Source organism: Moschus berezovskii, chromosome 25, assembly GCF_049115385.1.
Source record: "Moschus berezovskii isolate FMDL1 chromosome 25, NW_MosBer_1.0, whole genome shotgun sequence".
Lineage (NCBI taxonomy): Eukaryota > Metazoa > Chordata > Mammalia > Artiodactyla > Moschidae > Moschus > Moschus berezovskii.
Window position 1 is genome coordinate 20,354,504 of NC_142484.1, and position 21,951 is coordinate 20,376,454.

The window sequence follows — 21,951 nt, forward strand, 5'->3', positions numbered from 1 at the left end:
CTGGAAGATCCCACATGCCAAGGAGCAACTGAGCCCATGCGCCGCAACTATTGAGCCTGCATGCCTGCAACATGAGCAACATGAGCCCATGCTCTGCAACAAGCAGAACCACTGTGACGAGAATCCCAAGTGCCGAAACTATGGCCCCCACTAGCCGCAACTAGAGAAAGTCTGCGCCTAGCACAGCAAAAATAAAAAAAAATTTTTTTTTAAAAAGTAGCTTCACCATTAAAAAAAGAAACAAAAAACCCCCACCTTCACCCCATCCCATGCAGCCAACACTGATTTGTGTGTTACCTATCACAACATCATCTCATTTTAGTCTAGCTATGACTATTTCCTTTTTTATGGTTGAGAAAACAGGCTCAGAGAAACTAACTTGCGCAAGCTGACCAAATTAATTACCACTACATCCATTTCTAGAGCTCGTCCTGCCACCCAGCATGGTTGTTCTATGACCTTTGCCCCTCTAGCTACAGGACCATTAGGACCAAGCCTGAACTTCAGTGACCTTTCGAGGGACAGCCTCAAGGGAGTGACCTGCCCAATGCCCTGTTCTGATTTTTCCCTAAACAAGAGTGGAGTCTAGAGTGATCCAGTCTGCGTGTGACAGGACAAATGGATTACAAACAAGGCTTTAGGAATGAGTATTGCTTTCACTGCACTAGAAGTGGACTTCAGCATGAGCTGTCCCACGTGGCAAGGTCCACGTGGGCAGAAACTCTGAGCGTGGTTTACAGAGAGATGAGACCAACAGGAAGAACGACAAACACTGCATGGACAGGCCGAGACTGACCGCTGAGAAACTAGAGGGGGCAGAAGACTGGTTTGATGACAAGTTTCTGGAGCTGCAGCAAATTAGCTCATTAACAGAGAAACCAGGACACATTTGGCATCTCCTTGGGGAAAGTGGGAAAGTTGGGGCTTTGCTCAAGCAGATGCTGAGAGCTGGATGGAGCTGGATAGATTCTAGGAAGGAGAAAACCTCAGTGCATTGGGGTTGAGGTGAAAGATCACAATTGCACACACTTAGAAGGCATTCCAGGACTTCCCTGGTGGCGCCAATGGTAAAGAACTTGCCTGCCAATGTAGGAGACATTAGAGATACAGGTTCGATCCCTGCGTCTGGAAGATCCCCTGCAGGAGGAAATGGCAACCCACTCCAGTATTCTTGCCTGGAGAATCCCATGGACAGAGGAGCCTGGTGGGCTAAAGTCCATATGATTGCAGAGTCGGACACGAATGAAGCGATTTAACACACACAGAGAGAAAGCATTCATTCTATGCTAGGTCTTATTCTAAGGATTAATTTGTTAAGAGAGACCATGTAAGATTTGAAACTGAGGACTGGACCAGACAGGACCAAGGAGTGCAGAATTGTGGCTAATCCATCCCGTACAATCAGTTATAAAGGAGCTGGTAAAACTGGGTACCTGTAACTTGGCTCCTGTATGGGGTTTGTACTTGAGGTTGGTGGGAGTCATCTGTGTACTTCTCTTCCCAGCTCTGTCATGCAGCATCACACTGCAGCTTGAAAAGGGCCGTGGTGGATGCCGTCACACCATGGAGATTGACGGACGTTACAGTGAGGGCTCTCCCAGTCCCACTCCCCCCAGGACCAGTTTGCCAGCAGCCCAACCTAGAACCCTGAGATATGTCCAGTCCTTCCTCGCCTGTTTAAGGAATCCACTCAACCAGCTCTGATTTAGTACACACTCGTCCAGGCTGCAGGCTCTAAGGTGCTGTGCAAGGCACTGGGGATAAATCATTGAAAACACATAGACCCTGTCTTCACGGAGGTAACGATCTAGCAGTGGAAACAGAACTAATATTAACACAATCCATTCAGTTGCGAGTAATGCCACAAAGGAGAAATACAGGGCCCTGCAGCCCCCTCACCCTGCCCATCTGATTCACAATTCAGTTCCCTGGCATTTTTCGTGGTGGAATTGCCCCCACCCTTCTGTCACTGTTCCCACCTCTAGCCCAGCACTTCCTGTCACTAGCAGGTAACTTCTGATGTGCCTGGTGGGCCTCTTCCTGGGTCCTCAGACAGGATTTCAGCCTCAGAGGCAGGAACCCAGCCTTGGCAGAATGGTCTTAGCAGAGTCCCCCTCCTCCCCACTGCACCTGGCCGGGCCCAGCTCCTGCCACTCTTCTGCTCCCCAGGACATCATGGTTTCCATGGGAACCCACTCACTTCAAAGGGGAACCAAGGAGACTGCAGGGGAGGAGCGAGAGTGAAGGCCGGATTAACCTCACCCTCTTGGCCCATCTCTGTGGTTGCTGGCAAGCCAAGCCCCAGGTTCCCAGCCACCTAACACCATCCAGCCCACAGCCCACACTGGAGGAGGGGGCGGGGAGGTGTGGTCCAAGCTAAATTTTGACTTCTTGTGAGGTGAAAACCCCAGGGGTGAGGTGGGCCTGGGGAAGGAGATTTTTGAGCTGGGTCCAAACCTGCGGTCCCCACTCCATGGGGCCTCCCCTCCTCAGACCCAGGCTCGGCATTGCTCACGGGCCACAAACACAATTACCCGCAATGTGCATCTAATCATGGGATCTGCTTGGATTAGACTGCAATCATTAATCTGAGCCCGAGCTCCTGGTTGCCTTGCTGATTAGCCCAGATGATGCTCTGGTATGATCCAATTAAAGACGGCTCTACCTCCCCTCTCCCCTACCACACACACACACACACACACACACACACACACACACACACACACACACACACACACACACATACACACCCAGCTTACACCTCAGAAGGAACCAGCACATTTCATTAACACATCCTCACACACAAATAAAGCGACAGGGCACTGACGGGCTCCCTCCCTCTCCTGGCACTGTCTCCTGCCGCCCTGAAGACCTGGCCAGGGAGGGGCCTCCCCCACACCTCCATTCTTCTGTGGATCTGGGAGGGGCCTTGGAGGGGGTGCCCAAAAGTCAGAGCTGGGCACTAATCTCCGTGGAAAGGGTCTGGTTACATTTATTGACATGAAATGCCGACTCCCTGATGAGCTCTGGAGCGGCCGGCTGCCCCAGGCAGGCAAATCTAATTAGAATTACCCGACCCTGCAGGAGGCAGGGCCCCCTCCTCCTCCCTGCCCTGCCCCCAACAAGGGCTGTGGAGAGGGCGACTGGCACTAATGGGAGAGGTGTGTCTGTGGGAGACAGACACCCTGGGGCCCTGGGGCAGGAAGGGCTGCAGAGGAAAGAACCGGGCAAGGATGCTGACGTCCGTCTGCTCGGTTGTCCTGAGAGGCTGGGCAGCCATGTTTGGCTGGTTCTTTGGTGGCATCAGCTCGATGTTTTTTCTTCACCTTCAGACAGTTGTAGAGACTATTGTGCAAATGCCACAGGCTGTGAGGGGACCCGCCCCGCGAAGCTGAGACATGTTGGCTGAAGGACCTTCTGGGCCTCCATACATCAGGTGATGCCATGATGGACAGTGGGAGGCAGCCCACTTCCCGGCTGGGCCTGGGTGGGGCATGACCCTGGGGTCTTGGGAAGGGCTATGGAGCACGTGGGTCCCGTTGATGGGACATGGAGAACCGTCTGCTTTGTGCCAGACGTGGAGCCGGGTGCCGACATGGGTTGTCTCATTATTCTTGCCAAACCAGTGATTAGGTTCTATCATGAAATCAATGCTGCGATGAGTCCCAGGAGGAGGGAGGACTCGAGTCTAAGTTTCCAGAAGCTTTTTGTCACACCACTAATTGGGGGTCTTTCTAGAATAAGATTGGTGCTCGCTACATGCCCTTGCCCCCTGGAGTCTGGGAAGGGGTCGGGCACCCATCTGCAGTGGGCACATGAATCACCCAGGATCTCGTCAAAGAGCAGAGCAGGTATCCCGAGGTCAAGTGAGGCCTGAGAGTCAGTGTCGCCAAACAGCTCCCAGGGGATGCGATGCTGCCAGTCCGGACCGCACTTGGAGCATGTTGATCACTATCTAAATGAGATGTGATGACTGTACCCCATCGCATTTCAGAGGCCATATCACTCTCCTGTCCCTGCTTCTGTTGCCCACAAAGGCACAAGCCCACCACACAGCTGAACTGATAGACCCTGAGCAGCCTTGTGTCCCCACACCCAGCTGCTCTGGCCAGCGGCTGTGCTGGGAACTCACCAGGCTCTCCTCTGCCTGGAAGCCCCCACCCCTCCCATTTCTCCTCCAGCTGAGCAGTCTTACTCAGGTTTCAAGATCAAGCTTGAATACTGCCTCCCCCTTGAAGCTGTCTCTGTTAAAGCTCTGACCACTCTGTGTTGGTTTCTTGTTCCCGTTTTCAGAGAGTCTGGCAAGAGCCCACACATTACCTTTATAATTTACCCTCTTTCGCCTGTGCCCAGCACAGCACTAGTGAGGATTCAATGCCAAGGTGATGGGAGGACAGGAATACTTACTAGTCTGTGTTGGGGGAGGGGGAGCTGAGTTCCTTCTCAGGGTCTCTGACTGGCCCTGTGACACCAGAACCAGGCATTCTTCAGAGCCCAAGGCAGAGGTCTCTATGCACAGGAGCTGGGCCTGGCCTGTGTGTGTGTGTGTCTGGGGGTAGGGCGGTGGTCCTTGGGGGGCAGACACTGTGTTATCCAGGCCTGGGAAGAACCTGCAGTCAGGATCTAGGGATCAGGGCCCATTGCTCTGGACTCACAACTGTTGGCATTAGAGGCATTCAGCCCATCTGAGGGACTACAGGTAGCGCCAAGGATAATTATGATAACAGCAAAAAGTATGGCCATTAACATAAAGCCACTGTCAGGACTGGGGGCAGGGAGTGGGGGTGAGAGAGGCAGGACTCAGTCCTCCGATTCACCCTGGGTGGGCTGGTCTGAGTGTGGGTGGCCTTAGTGCCCACTGCAGGGCTCACCCAGTGGAGGTCAATGGTGCTGGTGCTGTAGGTTTGACAAGGGTTTGACCTCGGTACTGATGCCTCCACCCTTGGGCATCTTTGCTTAGTGATGTGGGCTACCCATGGATAAATGATGACTGAAATCCCTGCCGGGGCCTCATCAGATCTGCCTTCCGAGGACTGCATCTTCACTTCACCCACATCCACAAGACATATCGGAAAGTCCCTGAGCCCCTCCCATCCTCTGCAACAATCAGGGCCCAGCACTGGGTGCCAGGGGCTAACACAGACTAAAATGAGACAAGCGGCCTGCTCCCTGCAAGCAGCCACTCTCGGGGAGGGTATCAGAAGAACCTCCACCGTCACGTACAACCTCTACTGCTGAAAACCAAAGTCGACCGTGAATCACAGCATGGGCCAAGCGGTAGCTGCATCTGATTCACCTGGAATGCTTGTTAAAAATTCATGTCCTCTTCCTGCAGCTTGACCTACTGATTCAGCATTTCCAAACACGGAGTCCAGCTATGCATGTTCTAACAAGCCTCCCAGCGGCTTTCCGGTGGACTCAAGTTTGCTCATGAACGAGTCCTGGATGGTGTGTGTTGGAGTGAAGGTGACACTGGGGCTGGGACAGTGCTGAGGCAGCTCTGAGCAGTGGTGAGGGTAGGGGTATTCTGATGCTCATCGGGACTCACCTCCCCAGCCGGGCTGGGGAGAGGGCCCCTCCTGGGAGACACAGTCCAGGCTTCATTTCCCTCCCTGGACGATTCCAGGAAGCTGGAGCCCACCGTGCGTGGCCAGCTGAGGGCTCTCTGGGGTGATTTCAGAGGGAAGCGGGGAGAAAACAGCCGTGGCTACTGGCTTCCATGAGCCCACCCTCGGGCCTGCACACTCATCTCTCACGGCTGGGCTGGGCCTGAGGCTGCCTGGGGGCTTCTGAGCGCGGCCCAGCCAGAGTGTCTCCTACCTGTACACAGCGCGCTTGTCAGCCTCCAGCTGGGCCTGGGGGTCAATGGGGGCGGTGGGCACGGGCGTGCTGGCAGCAGCCGAGGGCGTGGAGATGTGGACAGCCTGGGCCTTAGAGGGGGCTTGCGCGGTCGCCGTCATCTGCAGAGACAAGAGAGAGGAGGTGTGGGTTAGTGGGCCAGGACTGCTGGCTCCCTGACTGGGACCGTGAGGTGTACCTCGTCGTGAGTTGTGTGTATGGATACGAGCAAGCGTACAGAGAAATGTGAGTGTATCATGAGCATCCATGTGTACATGTGCTGCAGTGGGCAGAGAGCAGGCGTTTCTTCAAGGCAGAAAGTTCTGGAGAACAGTTTCAGTCAGTTCAGTTCAGTTGCTCAGTCGTGTCCGACTCTTTGAGACCCCATGAATCACAGCACGCCAGGCCTCCCTGTCCATCACCAACTCCCGGAGTTCACTCAAACTCATGTCCATCGAGCTGGTGATGCCATCCAGCCATCTCATTCTCTGTCGTCCCCGTCTCCTCCCGCCCCCAATCCCTCCCAGCATCAGAGTCTTTTCCAGTGAGTCAACTCTTTGCATGAGGTGGCCAAAGTATTGGAGTTTCAGTTTTAGCATTAGTCCTTCCAATGAACAGTTTGCTGCTGCTGCTGCTGCTAAGTCACTTCAGTCATGTCCGACTCTGTGTGACCCCACAGACGGAAGCCCACCAGGCTCCCCCTTCCCTGGGATTCTCCAGGCAAGACACTGGAGTGGGTTGCCATTTCAGGACCATCCAAAACCAAGTGATGGCGGAAGTGATGCTCACTTTAAAAGCCGTAGTTCTTAATGCAAATTAAGGTGGTGACCTCTGCCCAGAAGCTGGGAGCGGGGAACCCAAATGATGAGCCCTTTAAATTTCGCTTACGAGTCACTTGGGCTGTACCGAGCAGTGCTGCGTTTGATTCTATGACTTTGGAGGGCAGGAAAAAATTAGCTGAGTCAGTTCTCAATTGGGCAAAGATTTATTCCATTTAACGTAAGCCAGAGGTAACTGTTTTAATGGTTTTGATTGATAACTGAGTGCTCTGCAAATTTTGGTTTACCTGGACACTTGAAGATAAGCAGGTTTTAGTGGACAATGAGCAGATTTCTGTTCTCAACTCTAACGAATATTTAGAGTAGTGGTTTTCCTCCTGTGTTACATGCCTTGGAAGGTGTCCCAAGTTTATGTCAATCAGAGCACCTTTTAAAAATATATTGGACTTTCTGTATAAGATTTCATTTGAAGAAATGATTAAATGGCTTTAAAATTTTTGGCAACAACCATCATTACAGAACTTAATGCTTTTATATTTTATTTTCTTTGATTAAATGGATCGCTGGGACATCATGTGTGGTGATAAGCCTCAACTGTTCCCTTCCTCCAGCCTGTCCACAGCACCTCATAGCTCTCATCCCCTCTGCTTTTGGGACTTGACATCCTTGTCTGCCTCTCGAGATAACACCTGGTTCACCGCTTCATCCCCAGCACGCAATTGGCACAGAGTGAATGCTTGGTTTGTGTTGAGAAGATGAATGGGGAATAAAGAGTGAACACACCTTGAAAGAATTAGATGTCTTACAGCTGGAAAGTTCATCATATGCTCTAGGTCCCTGCTCTCTAGAAGAAAGAGTATGGTATTTCCACGAATACTTTATTGGTGGTGCCAGTGGCCCCCAAGCCCTTGCTGTCTCAGTTTCTTCATTAGATCTGTCAGAGGCCACATCTTCAAAGTAAAATACAGTCCCTCTGCCCCTTGATCTGCCTCATTTCACAGCCCTTATCGTGACCATGTATTTCACAACCCTTGGACTAGACACTACACTACTTGCTATTTTCTCTCCCACCTCCAACTCAAGTTTAAGCTCAAAGAGGGCTGATGAACAGTTGCGTTTGCAGGGCCTAGAATAGCCTGGCACTAATTGATGTTCAACAAATATTTATTGAATGAATGAGTGACTGATGGTAAATAAAACTGGGACTATAAAAGAAATATACTGTCTCCTCGTCATTTTTTGTTAGGTAGAGATATTCTTGTCTCTGTTGGTTGAGTTGGGGGAACTTTCCTAAACTCAGTGCTAACAGGCTAGACAGAGCATCACGATACCTTGAGGCCAGCAAGGTACCACACTTGACTCCTACTGTCTCCTGTTAACAGCTTTTTGACTTAGAGCAAATCCCTCAGCTTTCCTAAGCTCCTACTCCCTCATCTGTAAGCAAACTGGTGTCCTTTTAGGATTCCCGGGTATTAGGGCTGCAGTCTATGGGGCCACAAACAGTCGGAGACAACTGGGTGACTGAGCATGCACAATAAGGGAAAAAGTAGAAACAAACGCTGTTCTAATCTTCAAAATACAGAAATAAGGTGGAATCAGAAAAGCTAAATACTTCTGAACTTCACACTGACTTGGACCAGTTTTTTTTTCACTAGTGCAACTGATTATTTTCCCAATACTTTTTGAGTCCCCACTGGGTACTAGGCACTGGGGGGACTAGGATGAATGCCTGCTACAATAATGCCCACTTTCTGGGTTTAACATGCTAAAGAGCGGGAGAAAAGGTGTAAATGACCTCCCGTGATTTCCTCGTGGAAAACATGGAGACATGGCCCAGTGGCCGACTATGTGGATTATTAGGACACAACACCCAAAGGATGATGATGAAAGGAGAGATGTCAGTAGGAGAAAGCATTCTGGGAGATGCTACATTCTTTCTCCTCGACCCTCTTCCTCAATATTTTAATCAGTGACTTAGAAGAGGTCTGAAAAAAACGCTTGACAAATTTACAGGTGACGTGAAACCTAGATCCAAACGATCTTTACGGGTTTTGGCAACATGCTAATTCTAATGAGATTTGTTCTAATCTAATAAGTTGGAATTTAAACTTCTAGCACTTTGGCCCAAAAAAAGATCGATAATATAAGTACAGAACAGGGGAGATGTGGTTTAGCAGCATGTTTCAGTTGACAGCAGGCTCAGTCTGGCCAACGTGTAATGTGTCTGTCAAACAAACCACTATACTGATGCTCTGTGAGGACCCATGAGCAGAGGCACGGCTCATGCAGCGCTTCCAACCCCACGCACTAAGCTGAGACGGGGCACGAAGGTACACTCAGAGGAGAGTGGGCCAGGCTGCTGAAGGGATTCTGAGGAATATTTGCAGGGATCTGTAATGCTAAGAAAGATCTGGGGGATGGAGGAGGGGAGATGGAGGGACATGAGAGCCCCTCTGAAGCACTGAACCAGGGGTTAGAGTGTGAAAGTTCTGTGCTGTGTGCTCCAAAGTGTCAAACTACAACCGACGCATCAGACCTGCAAAACATAAAGCACATTTGGGCTCGACCCAACTAGTAAGTTTCTAAGCCTCTGAGCTCTCCAAGGCTGGGATGCACTGCCTCCAGGAAGTTGTTTCCGCTGGCACAAGGGCCAAGCAGAGACTCACCTGGAGACGGTGGGCGCTTCCTAGCTGGGTGGGCTGGCTTAGGTGCTATCTGAAAGAGCACATTCTTTTACAACAATTCATGTATTTATTTTTGGCTGCACTGGGCCCAGCTGTGCGAGGGCTTTCTCTAGTCACGGCTAGCAGGGGCTGCTGCCTAGTTGTGCGAAGGTTTCTCATTGCGGTGGCTTCTCTTGTTGCGGAGCACGGACTCTAGGGTGTGGATTCAGTAGTTGTGGTGTGTGGGCTTTCAGTAGGTACGGCACCTGGGCTTAGTTGCCCCAGGGCATGTGGCATCTTCCCGGACCAGAGACTGAACCCATATCCCCTGCATCGGCAGGCAGATTCTCAACCACTGGACCACCAGGGAAGTCCCAAAACCCCTTCTATTAATAGCAATGACAGGCTTGGATGCCATGAGGATGCTTATACCATCACTACCCACCCCCAGCGATGGTACGCAGCTCCCGTTAGATGACATACAGTGTGTAAAAGTGCTTTGGAAACCCTAAAGTTTTTCTCACGTGGCGGGTGGTTGTAGATATTGAACACAAGATTTCCAGAACATGTATCTTGCAAAAAGCAAGGCACAGCTATGTGCATGGCTCGTTCAAGAGTAAAATACACGTGGGCTGGTGTGCTCTGCTCAGCTCAGTCCTCTAAGGGTGAATTTCCTTGTGTCCTTGAAGGAATCCACAAGGGGCTTCTATGCAGATGAGCTTCTAGGAGCGGGAGGGCTGAGGGGAGGGGCTTCTTTTCCTCTGACCTCCCATTTCTAGGCAGGACTTCAGGGAAAGATGGGGCAGAAAGGCCTGCTGGGGTCTAGAGGAAAGCGTAAATCAAAAGCGGTCATTGCCAGCATCCCAAGAGGCTCTAGTTGAGAGGTTGTTGTTGGGGTTCAGAGAGCCGGGGAGCTGGCCTGAGGAGGACAATGATTCAGATTTATTTAGCTCCTGGGGGGGTCAATTCAGCAAACTCAACATTTCCTTCAGGTTTGGAGAATGAGTGTTTATCTCCAAACAGATTCCTTTTTATAGCCAGAGACACCCATTTCTCAAGAACCAGAGCTCAGAGGGAGAGGCCTGCAGCTGTCCCAGGGCCTGGGAGCAGGGGGAAGAGGGTGTTAGGTGGTGAGCTTTTGGCAGGAGGTTCTGGCCCTAAAAAAGAGAAGCTGTTGGGAGAAACTGCACAGATGAAGTGCAGAGATCCCTTGTTCTGGTCAATGAAGGCCAGAATGACAATTTTTCGGGAATTTTGCAAGTTGGTTGATAATCACATTAACAGCTTGAGAGTGGCCGTGGTGGGAGCAATCACACCATGGAAACTGACAAACGTTGCAAATCAAATCCTCTCCCCAGACCCCACCCTGAGAGCCAGTTGTTAAATATTTACCAGTCAGAGTTTCCCTCCAGGTAACTTTCTCTTGTTCTCCTCAATCTGTGGTGAATAGACTACTCTCTCTGAGGCCACTTGATGTATCTCCAGCTGGTCCCAGAAGCGGCCATTCCAGACTAGTAGCCCTCCTCCAAGGAGAGCCCTGGACATCCTACCCAGACAGGCTGTGAGGCTTGATTGAGAAAGCAGGGGACTTCCTTGGTGGTTCAGGGGTTAAGGCTCCGCCTTTCAATGTAGGGGATGCGGGTTCCATCCCTGGTTGGGGAACTGGGATTCCCACATGCCGAGGGGCAACTAAGCCCATGCGCCACAACTACGGAGCCTACAAGCCACAGTGAAAGGTCCCACACCCTGCAACTAAGACGCGACACAGCCAAATAAATACGTATTGAAAAAGAAGAAGAAAAAACTGGATACAAAGAGTGGATGGGGGCGGGTGACAGCATTCCCAAGGCCTGCCTGTGGTGAGCTGCACTGCTGCGTCCAGAACCTACACAGGCTACAGTCCCCATCGCCTCTCCTAGCATGGGGTCCTTGCATCCCACAGATGCTCCAACCCACTGGACTCTCCTCTGTCAACCAGCTCCGATCCAGCCCTGCATTAAGCCTGGAGCTAAAGGTCCCTGCCCAGATTCTCCATTTGTGTCACGGTAAGATAAAAGTTCCTGATGCCCCGGCCCCAATCCTAGAACACCAAGGGAAGAGTTGGGGGTGTACACTGTGTGTGTAGCAAGGTAGGAAGGCAGAATCTGGAGGGGCTTAGAGATCCATCCCCTCAACAGTGTAGTCTGCCACAAGAATGAGCAGAGGATGCTGGCATGGCTTACGAGGTGCTCCCCTGCCCAACCCAGAGGTGCTCGCTGATGCCGGAGTAGATAGGTACACCTGGGTACCTCCCACAGGTGCTTTCTGAAAACCCTGGGCCTCCAGGGTCTGCACCTCCCCACCACAACTCAGCCCAGACAGCACTCCTGAGGGGAGGCCCCCTCATCTGACGTGGCAAGGTGGGACTGCCCATCCCCAGGGCCTGCCCGCCAGGTCAGGGAAGCCTTGTGTTTTGAGAACATGGGGGCCTGCACAGGCCCGGCCACTAGGGGCCGCTGAGGCTCCAGCAGGGCTGCTCTGGTCTAGGGGGCGGTAGGGCCAGATCTGGCTTCCCCAGTGGCTCAGCAATAAAGAACTCAGGAGATCAGGGTTTGATCCCTGGGTCAGGAATATCGCTTGGAGAAGGACATGGCAATTCACTCCAGTATTCTTACCTGGAAATCCCCATGGACAGAGGAGCTTGGCAGGCTACAGAACACGGGGTCGAAAAGGGTCAGACACGACTGACTAAAAACAAACAAAAGGCCAGATCTGGTTTCCTGGTAACCTAGATGGAGTCCAAGGACCTGGGAGGTCAGGGCTTGAAGCTATTTAGTAAATATCAGGTTTGGCCTGAGCAGTGGGGAGGCAGAGAGGGTACAATGGATGGTTTTGGGGGGAGGGCACAGCCCACAGGGTGCTCAGGCCTGGACCTGCTCACTGATCCAGCCTCATCTCAGGTACAGCACCCCTCCCCACCCCGCCCCCCAGCAGACCCTCCAGGGCGGGGTGCCCAGACATGCCTCATGATTGACATCTTGATGCCCCTGCCCCCACGGCTGCCTCCGCAGAAAGGGTCCACGCTTCCCCGCCTGGTGTCTCCCGCCCCACACTGGTCACCCCTGAATGCACTGATGCTGCGGACACTCTGTATGAGACACTGGGGCTACAACAGTGAACAGATGTGTTCGCTGCCCTCCAGGATCCCCCGACCACGTGTGAACACACCTCTCTTTCAAGACTCAACTGGAGGGACCGTCAGCCCTCCCGGGAAGCCTGTCCCAATTCTCCACACCCCTGTCTAGGTGGAGAAGGCAGCCCACTCCAGTATTCTCGCCTGGAAAATCCCATGGACAGAGGAGCCTGGTGGGCTACAGTCCATGGGGTTGAAGAGAGTCAGACACGACTGAGCAACTAAGCCCTGACCAGGTAGCACCGCCCCCTGCCTCCTCTGCACATGTGGTTCAGTTCAGTTGCTCAGTCGCCTCCGACTCTTTGCGACCCCATGAATCACAGCACGCCAGGCCTCCCTGTCCATCACCAACTCCCGGAGTTCACTCAAACTCATGTCCATCGAGTCGGTGATGCCATCCAGCCATCTCATTCTCTGCCGTCCCCGTCTCCTCCCACCCCCAATCCCTCCCAGCATCAGACTCTTTTCCAGTGAGTCCACTCGTCGTATGAGGTGGCCAAAGTATTGCAGTTTCAGCTTCAGCATCAGTCCGTCCAATGAACACCCAGGATTGATCTCCTTTAGGATGGACTGGTTGGATCTCCTTGCAGTCCAAGGGACTCTCAAGAGTCTTCTCCAGCACCACAGTTCAAAAGCATCAGTTCTTCGGCGATCAGCTTTCTTCACAGTCCAACTCTCACATCCATACATGACCACTGGTGATGGACCTTAAACCCTGTAACACTTCGGGCCCTCTTCTATCCATCTCCCCGAGAGGACTGGAGCCCAGCTCCCATCACCAGCCCTGGCTCCCATGGGCTCCCGGCATGTTTGTGAAATGACTGAATGACTGAATGAGGATACGAGAGCCTGCATGCTCAGTCATGTCAAGCATGGCTCCTCCAAATATGCCCCAACCCAGTCAGCTCAAGTAAAGGAAGGGCTTGAGGAAAGGAGGGTAGCCCTTTTGGCTCAAAGAGGCTCCTGCAACAGCAGACCTGGGGTACCTGCCTTTTGATCCCAGGACCGACCAGATAGAACAAGCCACGGAAAGAAGTTACTTTGTGGTGTAAAATGGAGGTCTTCAGCAATTAACTAATTTTAAAAGGGTTTGTAGGCAGTGGTTTCTAAAATGAAACTTGAAAGTGTTTGCTACCCTGCCTGCACTGCTGGGGTGACTGGACATGTACCTAAAGGGAGGAAGACCATGGACTGTGATCCAAGTCTTTCACTTCCCAGCTTCATGCACTTTCACGGGTGCTGTCTTCTCCCCATCTTTCCCTCCATCAACAGTGAATAATAGTCCCACAACAGTGAATTCAATTAGGCCCTTGAGGGTATGTGTGTATGTGTGTGTGTGAGGGAGTGTGTTTACAGCTAGAGACACATACTTGATATCCCTACTGTGTTCCCAATAAAAAGGAGAGTAATTAAAGTTCAATCCAGTCTTGTCTACTGGAGACGTACAGAAGATCAAGTAAAAAAAATCAATGTCAGGGTCATGGCTGAAAGAAAGCTGGAAAATACCATGGTACCCTTCACACCCACACCCTCAACTGCCCTGTGAAGCAAGGAGGGCAGAAGTTATTCCCATATTACTGACTCAGAAAGGCCTCCAATAAACCATAAGCTCCATTAGGGCAGTTTACATGTGTCCCTGGAACATGGCACAAGGTCTGCAAGACCCATGGAAAGCCCCTGGTATTTATTAAATGGTTGAGTGAATGAAAGAAATAATATTGAAACTTCTTGTCCAACTTTATGTAATTCATCAGCAGTGGAGTAGGACAGGCCTAGGATTCTGAATTCCTATTTTACCATGTTGACTTGAGTCAGCTCACTCTTCTTCCTCCAGACCACAAGCTCCAAGGACAGCACACACCTCATAGCTGTGCTCACCCACCCCCATCCCACCCTGCTCCACAGATATCCGAGCTCCTAGAAGATCAACTGGAAAAAGGGGGTGGGGAGGAAGGCAGGTTCCAGCTCCCTGATCACCTGTTGCCTGATTTATTTTAAGCTTTGTGTACTTCGGCCATCAACTATTTTTGTCACTGTTTAGAATGCTCATCCTGCTTGCAGGCAAGAGGATAGACAATGAAATATCTGAGGGTTTTTTTTTTTGGTAAATATAAGAATTCAGCTAGGAAGTTCGTCAAATAAAAACCCTAGACAAGGCCATGAGAACACGGGTGTCTTCTAGCAAAATCCTGTTGCTAGGCCACTATCTCCTAAGCGAGGCTTAAGGCCCCATGGTCAGACCTGAAGGCTGTTTTCGCCTTTGCCACAGTGAAGAATCCAGGCCTAGAGTGAGCTGGAGTTCAGGAACATGTCCTGTTGAAAGACATGGGTGGCCCAAGCAGGCCACAGAGAGAGGACACAGTGCACAGTGAGAAGAAAGGCCCAGCAGAAAATAAAAAAGAAAGAGAAGAGTCCGTTTTGATGAGTCAAAGCGAGGGAAGGCAGGTCACCCATATGGTCCCTCTGGTGCTGGCCCCAGGGGCAGAGGGAGCCGTCAATCACAGCCACAGAAGAGGCTTTCAAAGCTGTGGAATTAACTCTAAAGCTGCAGAGTGCCTCACCAGCAGCTGAGCAGAAGGCCCTGCATGGCAGGGGGCTCCTACCCATAAAGAGATGAGAGGAATGTAAAGTGTGAAAACAACTGAACCGGCTTCTGCCTGGTTCAGCTGCATGGCCTGGATGGAGGAGGGCATTCACAGCCAGGGGCCCTGACCACTTCCCATCCCCCTCCACCTAATGAAACCAGCGTGGGGATCATACTGACTGATCAAAGCCCTTCCAGCTCCCCCAGATATCTGCTCCCCTGGCCCCTGCCCAGAGAGGGCACGATGCCTGGACAAGGAGGGAAAGAAGTTATTCAGAGGGCAAGAGAGACAGGTCTGGTCTCCCCCGACATGGCTGGCCCACCCTTAGCCTTTCCAGTGCAGCATGGGGTGGAGGTCGGGGGGTAGCATCATCTGGACCCCTCATCTCCCAGCACAGCGTCCTGAACACCATTCTCCTGGCTCTGAGGGTGGCAGGAGGATGGAGTGGGTGGGGAGTGGGGAGGAGTCCCAAGCAAGGTTTTGACTCCCTTCTGAAGTGAGCTTCCCATCTGGGTCCTGAGCTGGGAGTTCTGACTTTGTCTGTCTTGCCTACCTCTGGTCAATAATGAGGCTGCATCCTTGATGAATTGCCAGAACCCTTTCAACACCCCCTATCATGATGTCACACTATGTAAGCACCTAGCTCCATTCGTTCCGTCGCTCAGTCGTGTTCGACTCTTTGCGACCCCGTGGACTGTTGCCTACCAGGCTTCTCGGTCCATGGGATTCTCCAGGCAAGAATACTGGAGTGTGTTACCATTTCCTTCTACAGGGGATCTTCCCGACCCAGGGATCGAACCCGGGTCTCCCGCATTGGAGGCAGACACTTTAACCTCTGAGCCACCAGGGAAGCCCCTAAGCACCTAGCTACCTGAGAGCAATTGGCTCCTAATCCAAACTGCAAGAGTGCCCCCATCCATTGCCACCGTGCCTAGTGGGTCAGACTGGCCACCAGGATTTCTGCTTTTTACTCAAATGCTCACACAGCCGACATGCTGGGGACACGCAGAGGAGTACTAAACACTGAACACACACACACAAATAAAACAGATAAAATATTTGTCTTGCCTATAAGCCAAGGGCAAAGGTATTTGTGGAACGGTAGGTATGCGTCTGTGTTTGAGGAAGGGTGGGGGAGGTTACTGACAGCAGGAGTTTGGGAGGAGGGGGTTACAGTGAGGAGTGGGGAAGCCGCTGCCTCTCCAGTAAAGCTGTAAGTTTCCTAAAATTGCTGATGGAGCCACAGAGCGAGAACTCTGGTGGTGGGTGGTGTTGCCCACGGGCTGTTACAGGAAACAGGAGAACCTGAATGACATTTCAGAGGTGGAAAGAACGCATGGATAGAGGGTATGTGCCTGGATGGGTGAGAGGGAGGTTGTATTACCAGGAAAATTCTGGGAGGGAGACTGGAGCAGCGCTTGCCGGGAGAGGGGAGTAACAGCAGAGAACATGACTTTGAGGCTCCCTTAGGGATTCGTGGGGGTGCTGGGGCAGCGGGAGGAGGGGCTAGGAAAGTCCAGGTGACAGATGGGCAGGCAGAGGCAGAGATGCCAAAAGGATGAAGAGTGATGTAGGCGCCGAATGGAGGGACCACAGGCCTTGTTCGCATCCAGGTCTCTCTGGAGACTATGTCCTCATTAAACAGTTATCGGAGAATTCCACAGTCCTGTGACTTGCCCTACCTCTCGGGGCATAAAGTGAGAATCTGCACACAGGACTCAGGTGTTATCACGCCAGAACTGAGGTACTGGAGGTGGACAGCAGAGGGCGCTGTGGCTCTGACAGAATTCAACAGGGAGCCACAGGAAGGAGGAAGCAGGCCACAGGAAGGGTCCCAGTGGGTTGTTGCTTTTGTACTCTCTAAACTTAGGATCTGCCTTCAGTGCACAATGAACACAGAGGGACATTCTTACAAGTAATCACAGAGTTTTCCAGGATGGACGGGAACAGAACTGAGGGGACCGGAAGCTGCTTAACTGTTATACCACTTGGCTTGTGCCCAAATAGCACAGAGCCATAACCACGAACATGTCTGGACTAAAATGGGAAGAAGAAGAAGAAAAAAAAGCCTCCCTCATTTTTAATAACTTTATTCCCCAAACTTCAAAAATGAAATTGCCAAGTTAAGAATTTGCCTTGAAAAAATTTTTCTTCCTAATTTATTATAAAGAAGGTCCGGGGCTTGGGAATTTTTTAATGCAGATTCCTAATTTTCCAAAACGAGATTCTCCTGTGCATTTGAATAGATTACGCTCGGTATTGCTAGCCCTTAGCACAACGGGAACATTATTAAAACGACTGCATGGGTCTCAGAGGACGGGTCCTGCTTTCTTGCTTCCTTTTTCATTTTGGGGACTTTGTAGCAAAGACTGTCCATTTCTGCCCATGGAAGAAACTGGGTTTCTGAAGAGGTGATAAAGAGATGCACTCAGCGGTCTAGGCCTTGAGGAGACAAGTCATATTGGGTCCAAAGGTAATGAGATTAGACCTGAAGGAATGGAGAAGTGTGGGACCCTTTCCAGAGAGCCCTGTTCCAGAAGTGATACCCTGTGGGCCCGGCCCACACTACTAGGCTGGGCTTTCCTGAGGACATGGAGTGTCAGAAAGCAGCTGGTTTGCCAGGATGATAAGCGTGATAAGGGCAATGGAGCAGGCTTCTCCTGATTGCACAAAAGGAAGAAGGCAGGAGGATCAGAGAAAGTTCCCCATGCTTGAAAACCCAACATGGAAGACATGCTCACATGGCAGCCACTCTGAGACGCCCTGAAGAGTGGGGAGAAGGGCCCCCCGAAAGCCAACTGGCCTCAAAGTCTAGCACTCTGGGGAGAGCAGCCCCTCCTTGTGAGTCAGAGACTCTGCCTTGCAGTCTTCACCCACCCCCTCTATTTCACCCCTTCCAGCCATGCCCTAAGTTCTCCCTGTGATCGCTCATCCTGGTCAGTTTCCTTGGGAACCAGTTTGGCTCAGGGAGGACCCATGGGAATCTATCCACAGCCTAGTGGCCTAGCCAAGGCCATAAAGACCCCAGACCTTGGCCCGGTCACTTTACCATGGACACTGAGACTTCATCCCTGGACTTCTGTGGTTACCAGGAGATATGTGGTTTTGCCGTGGAAGATTATTCCTCTGCTGTAAATGTGAGTATTTTTGATGGCAAGGTTCCAGTGGCTCCTGGAGAAGAGAGCCTTGGGACAGCCCCCTCATTGGGTTTCTGCTCTGAGGCCTCAGATGGGGGCTGGAGCCTCCCTTCCCCCGCTAAAAGGCTACAGCAGCTTGGTGGTGGCTTCCGGAGGTGGGGGACTGAGCACCATAGGGCTGCAGCCCCACCTCCCCCACCTCCCTCAGCACCTGGGATGGATGACTTCTCAGCTGTACCCTCTACCTCATTCCACCGGGATCAGCATTCCTGAACAACACAGATCCTTGCTGCAGCTCTCCTGCTATTCCCTCACCAAACCCACACTTCTCCCAGCTGCCTGGGAAGGCAAAACAGGAGGTATGGCTGGAGGCAGGGAGGCAGCTGGGCTAATCAGGTGTTCCCTGACCTCTCGGCCCAACTCTGGTCTGTCCCTGAGCCTTGGGGATGGGGATGGGAGACCTGGCACCCACCACCTGCTAAACACAAGCAGGGTCCTGATTGTCATTCCCGGATCCCACTGTGGAGCTTAGAGAGCATCATCCAGCTACGAAAGAAACGGAGCGGATGTTCCTGCCTCCTCATTAACAGCCTCAGGTATCAGTACTCATTACTACCCGACACGGCCTGAGCAGACGGGGGATGGTTCTGGTCTATGGAGAAAGGATGGTGCCTCTCCCCCATAAGGTCCTTACGTTCCCAGGTCTCCAGTGGTCCAGGCCTCCTTCTATGCTTGGTTCTGACCACAGAGGGAAAGCCCTGACACAGCTGCACACCTGGAGGCTTTCAAACAGGGGGACTGTGCAAATGCCAAGCCCAGCCCACAGTCGTTCATGGGAAGCTACTGACATGAGCAGAGGGTCTGCTGAAGCCGAGGTCAGGGCAGGGTGAGCCTGGGAAGGAGCACAGAGTTGACGAGCAGGAGCGGGGTGGGGATGAAAGGTCGTGCACTTGGAGGTCAGCGCTTCCAGACTTAAAAGGGGAGGAGTCAGGGGTGGTCCATGTGCTGGATCAAGCGGTCATTCTGTGGGGGGGATGACAGGGTGGACAGGGCAGCCCCACAGGCTCACACTAGGCTGGGGTGGCAGGGCCGTGGGACAAAAGGCGATGCCCCCTGCACCTGCATCTCTGCGTCCTGTCCACGCAGCACAGATATCCCCTGTGGTCAGGAGAAGGGCTGTGTCCAAAATGCTAACGAGTGAGGGACGGCAGCGCAGGGCAAAGACCAGCGATCAAGACAGAATGGGAATGATGGCCTGGCACACAGTAGGGGCTCGCTGCACTTTCGTGAAATGAAAGAAGGAATTCAGTCCAGTTCTAGCTGACTGCATATCACATTACAGGGACTCGATCAGTAATAATTGAGAAAACAGGAGAGTGTCAAGGTGGCGCCTCCTGTGAACACACAGCCTCAGGAACTCTGAGTCTCAAAGAACCCAGCGTGGAGGGGAGGCACACACAGGGGACCGAAGATCAGAAGTGATTGGTCTCAAGGACTTGGGGAGCCCGACGCACAGAAGCTGGGCCAGGTATCCAGAGGATGGGGAGGAGAGAACAGGCATGCAGGGCGAGGTCGGTGCCTCCTGCAGGAGGTGCAGCTGGGCTGGCCGTCTCAGGAGGACTTAGGGCTGCTGTGTCCGAGCTGTGGTTAATGGAGGCTGGGAATCAGAGGAAAGGATAGGAGGGTATAGAGAAATGGTCCTGGCCCTTTTCTGGATAGAAACTGAGTGGAGTGAGTCCTGGAGAGAAAGGAGATTCCTCCCATAGGCAGGCAGAGACCAGTGGATGAGGGATCTGGTAGAGGGACCCTCTATTCAAGGGTTTCCCTAAACACTCACAGACAGACTCCATGTACCTGGAGCTGAGTCTCCCCGAGGGAGGGGTTGGGTGCATTTGTCTGATCTGTGCTCTGAGCGGGAATCAGGGTGGGGAGAGGCACCAGACCATGAGCAGGTGCTGCACTCTAGGGTGCCAGGTCCTTGACACAGGTGACAGCTGCCCAGGTAGGATCTGAACCCGGTGCTTTGCCAAGTGCAGGACTCCTGTCAGGAAGTCTGGGAAGAGAGGCTCCCCAGGCTGGGCAGGAGGAGAGCCTGGCCCTGCCTTCTGCTCCGGGAAGGCCTCCGGGTCCCCCCCACCCCGCCGGTGGTCAGTCACTCACCTGTGGGCTGTCCTGGTAGGCTGGGGGCGGGACATTCTGCGTGGCCATCATCGTCAGAGCGGGGGCTGGGGAGGCATGTTGCATCATGGGATGGATTCACATGGGGGGCCTGTGGCAGGAGAGAGAGGGGGCCGCACCGTTAATCGCTGAGCACAGGGAGTCCCGGGGACCAGCCACTGGGTGTGTGCCCAGGCCGGGCCCCTGGGACTGACCAGATACAGCGAGGGCTGGAAGCCCTTGGGGGGAGTGCGTGAGAGTTAAGGGGAGAAGCCTGGGGAGGGAGGGGCTTGCCGTGCTATTTGGACTAGGAAGAAACAATATTCAATCACATGTAAAACAGGCAGCCGGCAGCCCTGCTTTTGTTCAGCAGCAGCTCCAGCCTGGTGGGGGCCTGGGGAGAGGTAGGAGTCAGGAGGGGGCCTGGTCCGTGGCAGCACTGGGGGTGGGGGGCCGGGGACAGGGAATTGGAGGCCACATGGCACACCACGGTCAAGGGTGCTTTCCCTTCCCAGGCCTCCTGGAGCCGCCTTGTACCCTTGGGGCAGAAACCTCCGTGCTGGTCCTCATCATATACACTTTCCTGACTGTACGACCTCTCCCTGTTCACCTGGGGGGGGGCCCAGTTCTTGAGGCTCTAGCTTACTGTGTTCCCCCTTTGCCTGGCAAAGTAATAAAGCCACTCTTAACTTTTTCTCCTCTGTAAAAATAAAAGAAGACGAAGCCTCAGCCCTCACAGTTCCAGATTCCCCCTCCCCACCCCAGGAGTCTCCCAGCACCACAGTAACCCCGGAGGTGTGCTCACCACACCCCCTAGTGATGGAAAGGGACCTGGGGCACCGCCCCCCCACAGCTGGAGGGTGGAGTGGGTAGCCCCAGGTGACCACTTGGAGGCGTTCCAGGAAGGGACAGAGGCAGGGGAACAGGGGCCACAGCCGCATGAACACGCCTGCACACTCTACTAAGAAGACTTTCCTCAGCCTGTGTTCAACTCTGAGTTCAACCGTATGTGGGGCCAGAAGAGCCGCAGAGCCAAGGGTCCTCTTACAGAGGAGGAAGCAGAGGCAGAGAGGACAGACATGTGTGTGTGTGTGTGTGTGTTTCAGGGAGGGGGTGGTGCTTGGGAAGTAGGGTGGAACCAAGATCTCTAGGTGGGGACTGCTCTCCTCTACCAGCCCTCCCATCCCATCCCCCAAAAGCGAGCTGCCCCCATTGGCCTCAAGGTCTCTTCTTGAATCACCGAGTGGTGCCGTAAGAGGAGACAGCCTGGCTGTACCACCCAAGGAAACAGAATGCTCAGAGAGCTGTTCAGTTGCAGGAGAGGCCCTGAAATATTTAGAGCTGGAAACCACGGCTCATTGCCCGATACAGGTCTGTCCATTGAGGGATGCGGGGACTCCTGAGAAGGTCTGCGAGTGCAGGGCCTGGCCTCCTCCTTGGTGGAGGGCGCTCAGGAGCAGGCGATCTTGGCGAGCATGACAGTCAGACCCTCCCTCCCCTTCCTTCCTCTCCCTGGGGACCTCAGGGTTCCATCCTCTTCCTCCCTGATGTCCTCCCAACACCCCCCCTGCAAGGCCTTCCAAAATGTTTTCATCTCTGAATTCTGTGGGAATTGGAGGG

General features: G+C 52.8%; 1 protein-coding gene across 3 annotated transcripts in view; it reads right to left on the reverse strand.

Annotated features, from left to right (window-relative positions):
• PKNOX2 (PBX/knotted 1 homeobox 2) overlaps positions 1-21,951 on the reverse strand; it is a 296,299-nt gene that overhangs the window by 66,745 nt on the left and 207,603 nt on the right. For all 3 annotated transcript variants that reach the window (XM_055415936.2, XM_055415938.2, XM_055415937.2), the window contains 2 exons: positions 20,335-20,443; positions 5,821-5,960 (listed from right to left, as the gene is read on the reverse strand). In XM_055415936.2, the coding sequence (XP_055271911.1) occupies positions 5,821-5,960; positions 20,335-20,421 (227 nt within the window). In that variant the 5' untranslated portion in view covers positions 20,422-20,443. The remainder of the gene's footprint in view (positions 1-5,820; positions 5,961-20,334; positions 20,444-21,951) is intronic.